The sequence below is a fragment of the Calliopsis andreniformis genome, chromosome 1 (genome assembly GCF_051401765.1).
Source record: "Calliopsis andreniformis isolate RMS-2024a chromosome 1, iyCalAndr_principal, whole genome shotgun sequence".
Classification (NCBI taxonomy): domain Eukaryota; kingdom Metazoa; phylum Arthropoda; class Insecta; order Hymenoptera; family Andrenidae; genus Calliopsis; species Calliopsis andreniformis.
Window position 1 is genome coordinate 4,329,916 of NC_135062.1, and position 6,634 is coordinate 4,336,549.

Genomic DNA, 6,634 nt, shown 5'->3' on the forward strand with positions numbered 1-6,634 from the left:
GATATTTTTATGTAAATTTTAATAGCGCTAGTTATTGATCTTCAAGGGAGTGATTAGACTATCAGGACAAGTTTCTAAACCGGAAGCAAATACGTGCATATATAACTTAAACTATACAGGGTGTTCAGTTTAACTGGGAATTCTCTAATACAGTCGGCTGCATAAGTATCCGTTCACCTACCACACTCGACATATGCATCGGAAAAAGAACAAAAAAATTCACGTAAAATTTAACTAAAAAATATGGAAATCTTTTTTAATGCAAAAAATAAAAAATTATCGTTATTAATGCAAAATAAAATAACATTCTTTGGAATGCATGATGGTTGTACAAAAGTGAAAATTATTGGTTAAATTATAACATATCAAAACATTTGAACGAAAAAGTGATCGCTCATGAATGTTTATGTGAGATCGAATGTTTTGTAATGACGAAACTAGTCAAATTATTATTGTTTATTATTTAGCAGGATACCCCTTAGATTTAATTGTGACTTCTAGACATTTTGGCATCGATTTCACTATTTTTTCTGTGATAGTGGACGATGTTTTTTCTGATTCTTGTATGAATCGTTGTATCAATTCCTCACGATTTTTAAGTAGTGATTCACGAATTTTCTTTTTATTTCTACCTACAAATGTTCGATAGAATTTATATCTGGTGATTGTGGTGGAGTTTGGAAATAACGTGGCGTATTATATTTATAATATGCATTCTTGAACGACTCTGGCTTTATGTTTCGAATCGTTATCTTGATTAAATACAAAGTTATTTTTTATACCTAGTTTTTCTAGACGTGGTAATAGATGCTGTTGGAATATATTTAAATACACTGAACGATCCATTATATCATCTACAATGTGACAACCACCAACTCCAGCAGCTAACATACAGCCTCATACCATAGGCGAGGCACCACCATGTTTCATCGTTGGTATTAAATTTTGTTGTTGATACTGTATATTGAATTTCCTCCACACTGTTTTATTTGATGAATCAAAAGCACAAAATTTAGATTCATCGATAAACATTACACGTTTCCAAAAGTTCTCTGACTTAGAAACATATTGTCGTGCAAACTTTAGTTTTTCCGATTTTCTACGTTAATGAACGGTTTCTTACGACTATATCGGCTGTGTAAATCGGCACTATGAAGTACACGTCGAACTGTGTCAACACTTACTGATTTTGAGATAATACATTTTCTTGTATTTCGAATGGGGAGATATGAGGATCTTGTTGGACAGCTCTCATTACACGGGTTTAGCCTTTGATTTGTCAGCAGTTTTGGTCATCCTTATCGTAGTTTATTTATAGCTATTTTATCTTCATTATACTTTTTCAGTATCTACTCTATTGTAGTCTTAGGTCTTTTTGCAATATGTGCTACTTTTCTCTCAAATTTGTCTTTTTCTCATAATCTTAATAATTTCTCTTTCAGATAAAGATGTTTCGCGTTTTTTACGAGACATGATGTAATTAGTTAGGAGCACACAATTGACCTTATTATACTTACTTCTTGTAGAAAGCATTTTATTTAACATAAACATACATGGACGAATACTTTTGCGTTCAAATTTTTTGACATTTTACGATATTACGCACCATTCCTTGACCACCACCGACTATTACTGATCGTCATTGTCAACCGAAGTTGAGAGTTGGTAAGGAAGATGTCAATGGTTGAGGGGGTACATTTTGGGGTGAAGTGTGAGTTGGTGGAAATATGAGAGTATACGGGGCACTGTCCGAGTGAGATTTTAGTATTCCACCGTTGTAGTTTCGTGAGGGATTGTTCCACGAAGGATGTTTTGCATTGAGGTCTGCTCCTAGAATGAACGGAATGCGAAAGGATGTAATCGTGTCTACAACAGTAGGGGTAAGTTTGGTAGAAGGAGGACAATATGCGGAGACAAAGATTAGGTTAGGGGCTCTGATTTTAACTGCAACAGCTTCAACCTTATCAGTACTCGGTAGTGGGTCTGGGGTGTAAGCAAGGTTTTTGTGTACAAAGATACAAATTCCACCATGACCAGAGTTGTTCAGACGATCGGCTCGAATTATTGAATAATCTCTGATGTGTATAAAGGAGCTGGGGGTTTCCTGTATGGCTGCTATGGATATGTTATGCTGGCGTAAGAAATACTCTAGTTCCTGAAGTTTCGGGGTTATGGAACATGCGTTCCATGACATGAAATTGCACTTGTAATTTGTAGGGTTAGTCATCAACTAGGTGTGCGAATTCTTGGACAACTAGAAGTTCCTCCATGTTATTATTACATTTAGATAGCCTTTGCGTTAAGGAGATAATTAGGGCGGTCATTTGTTTTATATCAATGATTTTTTCTAGATCAGATACAGCGTTGGTTAGCTTTTTGAGATCTTTCATTATGGATAATGACGATTCCGAGGGGGGTTGAATTTGGGTTTTGTTGCCCATAATTGCTTTTGCACAAGTTAAGAGTTAACTAATACCGTATTAGTATTATCAGATGAGATAGCCGTGTTGTTGTAGTTTGTGGAGGGAGATATAGTATGTGCCTGAGTCTGATTACCGTATTGCTGAATTGGATGATGATTAATTAGATTAACATTTTGAGGTGAGTTGTTTTTGGCTAAAGCCTTAACTAGTGACGAATGGGTTTTCTTTTTTTCTAGAAATATTAAAAGAGCCAGACAGGCTGAATAGTTAGCAGTGTGATTTCTCCCACAGTTTGCACATTTGGGTGACAGTTCTCTAGACTTGTTGCAAGATCGAGTGGGATGAGCCTCTCTACACTTAACACATTTATCTGCTCTGTTGTAGTTGGCGGAAGCGTGTCCGAAAGATTGACAGCGGAAACATTGCGCGTGTTTTTTGCTGTTATTAAATTTTTCCAAGTAAACCCGAAGGAAAAATAGATGATTTATTTTAGTGATCTGGGAGAAAGTGGTATTAGGAGTATTATTTTTTATTATTTTTTAGCTGTTTGGTGAGTGAGATGACGCTATGGGCACTAGCGTAGATGCTGGCAGCATAATGCTAATAGCATTTGGAATAAATGCTGCCAATATTTGGTTTCCAGATAAACTGAGCACCCTACACGTAAAAGCAAAACGCACAATACCCGGCGGAAGTGGGAACACTATACATATTCTTCTTTTTTTACATTTTATTCTTTGTCCATTACTGCTTTAGACACATCTGTGTAGGCACAAACAATTATTCACTAATCAGCACTTTTTCTAATTATTTCTTTGATCATTACTAGTGTTAACAATGATTCATGGATGTAATGAATACGTTATATTTTATCAAAAAAATAAAGAAATTTATCCAAGGAGTAAAATGTCATTAATTCATGCTTTCTATTTTTTGGCTATCTTCATATGGTAACAATCGAAATATAGCAGTTTGATTCGAGATAGACTAATTTGTCAAATAACCATTTACGAGTTCTTTTCAGAAATTAATACTTATTGTATTAGTATTAAGAAAATACTGATAAATGTTATCGTTTTTCGAAATGACAAAGTTGATTTATACTATCTGGGCTTTATTGTTAAGCATTTTTGAGCTTCCAATTTTTCGTACATGTTTTGCCAATGCTATGGAAGACGAAGATTGTGAATCTCTTCTTTCAGGACCACCACTTAGTTCTGTTTTCTTCAATGCTGGTATTTACATTCTTATTGTTAATTCCACCATTTTTCCAAGATCCTTACGGGAACCGCAAATGGTTTTTCTAACGATATATGAGGTTAGTTAGTTTTATCATTAATTGTAAAATCGTGCTATTTTATTTGTTACTATGTTTGTTATTACTACCAGTTTCCTGAACACTATCCTATGTAATTATTTTTTATTAAAATTTAATGTTGCATCAAGTCTACTTATACATAATATGTGTTACATACAATACATATTAGCTGTACTGCCAATTAATAATAGAATGCAGCCGATGTAACATATTATTATTTGCTTCATAGAAAAATTATTTTATATTACGAACACTGATTTAGACATATTTGTATGATTGAGGTAGGCGATCCCACTTTCGCCAATGCTGTTAAATTATCTACCTATGAGAAATTCATTAATTTATAATTAATCAGAAATTAAAATATGCTGATGAATAATAAACATTTTTGTAAAATGCAACATGATTGCATAAGGGGTTTAAAATGACTACAAAGCTTTCTATTTAGTAACGCTTGTTTTGTCTTGTATGCAAACTTAAAACTAGGGCAGATATTTCCTTCAGTTTAACTAGTGAACTCTGAAAAAGAATACCCGTAGACCAAGTTGACAATCCTTTCCGCTACGATATGGTGAAATTGTGTACCTCACATATGATAGCCTTTTACTATTTTGTTCTAAATTATAATTAAAAAACCCTTTTATGGATAATAATTTATTGTAAGTGTCAGGTAAGACCCTAAGCTTTATGAACCATTTAATAATTTCACTACATACGTATTTAGAAATACTATGCAACGGTTTAAAGGTTAACATGACGAAATTGGGGTTACCTACCTTATATTACTTTACATGAACATTGATCATATTTATACTGAATGTTATTCGCAATGAGAGAATCTAAATCTTTAGTAAAATTTTCGTCTATTCTCCTTTTGTTACCTACATAACATAGAGACGTCTTGAAAACGTCTTGAAGACATCTAGTAAAGTCCTAAAAAATTCAAAAGACGTCTTTGGGACGTCCGAAGTTACAAAATCAGTCTGTCATTAAGACGTCTTAAAAGACATTCACAAGACATTTTAAAGACATCCAAATTATGTCGTAAGTGTTCAGACATAAAATGGACATTCAAGATGTCGTGTGAGATCTGGGTTGTATATTATAATCTTTTTAAGACTTTGAACAAGTATAAGAGAATTCAATATCTGATTTTCAATATCTGTATTAAAATTCCTAATAGGTAAATATAATTTATTCATACCTTTTTGTGAATTAACAGTGTACAAAATTAATAAATGTGTTGCAATAAATTGTTCTCACTGTTAAGCCTTTTGGATATAAACTGTTTTCTTTTGAAAAAAGTATGAACCCTAATGTTTTATAAGTATTGCAATTATGTAGCACCACTAATATGTCAACTAATATAGTAATATGTACTCACAATCAGACCACACAACTATTGTACAATATAATTTTGAACGGTGATAGCTGCGTATTGTAATTGCATATTTAACCAAACTTTTTTATATCGACTTTTATATTGTTCAGTAAACTTTTTTGATTTGACAGTGAGACAATTAGTAAAATTTTATAAACTAGTAGATTTTATATTAACTTTTTTATACAATGGACAAAAAGCATAGTTTATGTAATTAATTGTCTATTAATAACGGTTTTAATTTTTTTATAGTAATTGAGAAACCTCTGCCGATTTTTGAATTAAGCATTATGTAACTTGAATTTATAAAATATTTCACTGGGAAAAGGTAGTTCAGTGTCAAAGGGAATAATATTGTTTTAACTTTAAAAGCGATTGAACTTCCTTAGTTGTTTCCCTAATATTGTTTACCTTTAAAATAAAAATCCACATGGTCTGAATATTCTTTAATATGCAGTTTCTAGCTACAGCGTTTCTTTTGGAATTCGCATTGGCGTGTATTTGGACACCAATTGATGTGCTACTCTTATCGACGTTACCAAGGAATTTTTGTCATGTAAAACAACGATTTAGTATTTTCTTTAATAATAAGTACAGAAAGAGAGCAAACAAAAAACATATAACAAATGTTAATGTGTGCTCTATTATTTTTGCATAATTCAGGTGCTTCGACAAATTGGGATTGATGATACAGTAGTTTCATTAATTACGAATAAAATTTTGATGTCGATTGTCACTTACATTGTGGCGTTTACATTTTTTCTTCTCACACTTCACGTCACGGATGCAGTGGATTATACAATTATTTGGTATGTTATAAAAATAAAAAAAGATTCAGTTACAAAGTTTTAATTAGTTTAAGTAATAAAGTACGCCTAACGAAGTGTGACCAATTCTTAAATTCAATATTTAATTTTTTTTGTAATTTTTTGTAATTCTACTATGAAAGTCGCGATTTACAGGGCTAGAGTTAGAGTAATAAATACGTATAAAAAAATTAATTTATAATTTTGTGTTGCATTATAATTACAGTCTTCCAAATTACATGTATAATTGTAGTTTTCAAAGTGGTAAATTCCTATGTATTTATAGTTTTAAATTTTGTTGCATTATTATTTTCTTCTGTAGGGACGATGGAGTCATGTCATTTGCTATGCACGTAAAAGAAAAGCTGCAAGAGAGAATATATCGAGAACTGCCATTTTTGGATGAAAGTACTAAAATATGTCGCTGCAAACGCAGAAAAGGCCGTAGTAAAAATCGCTCTAACAGCAGTAGAGAGCACTAATATGAAATACTGTTGTAATCTATCGTTTATTTACATTAAGACATTCTTAGTTAGTCGAATACATTATCTTATGACACATCATTGCACTGAATGATTGAACTGATGAATTTTAGTCACGTTATACTGTATTATGTGTTCATAAAATAGGTAACGTATTTTACTAAATACTTTAGAGTACTTCAATTTACTAAATACCTTAACTATAAAAGATAGAAACGGTGCTG

The 6,634-nt window shown here is 32.1% G+C and overlaps 1 protein-coding gene across 1 annotated transcript; it reads left to right on the forward strand.

The window, feature by feature from the left end:
• Positions 1-3,507: 3,507 nt before the first annotated feature.
• On the forward strand, positions 3,508-6,410 carry LOC143182691 (uncharacterized). The gene is made up of 4 exons (XM_076383892.1): positions 3,508-3,741; positions 5,580-5,678; positions 5,786-5,931; positions 6,251-6,410. The coding sequence occupies exons 1-4, from the start codon at positions 3,508-3,510 to the stop codon at positions 6,408-6,410; spliced, it is 639 nt and encodes a 212-aa protein (XP_076240007.1).
• The last annotated feature ends 224 nt before the right edge of the window (positions 6,411-6,634 follow it).

Coding starts and splice junctions, on each gene's coding strand:
- LOC143182691 (XM_076383892.1), top strand. CDS start 3,508: ATGACAAAGTTGATTTATACTATCTGGGCTTTATTGTTAAGCATTTTT. Junction 3,742..5,579: donor TTTTTCTAACGATATATGAG/GTTAGTTAGTTT, acceptor TTTAATATGCAG/TTTCTAGCTACAGCGTTTCT. Junction 5,932..6,250: donor GTGGATTATACAATTATTTG/GTATGTTATAAA, acceptor TTTCTTCTGTAG/GGACGATGGAGTCATGTCAT.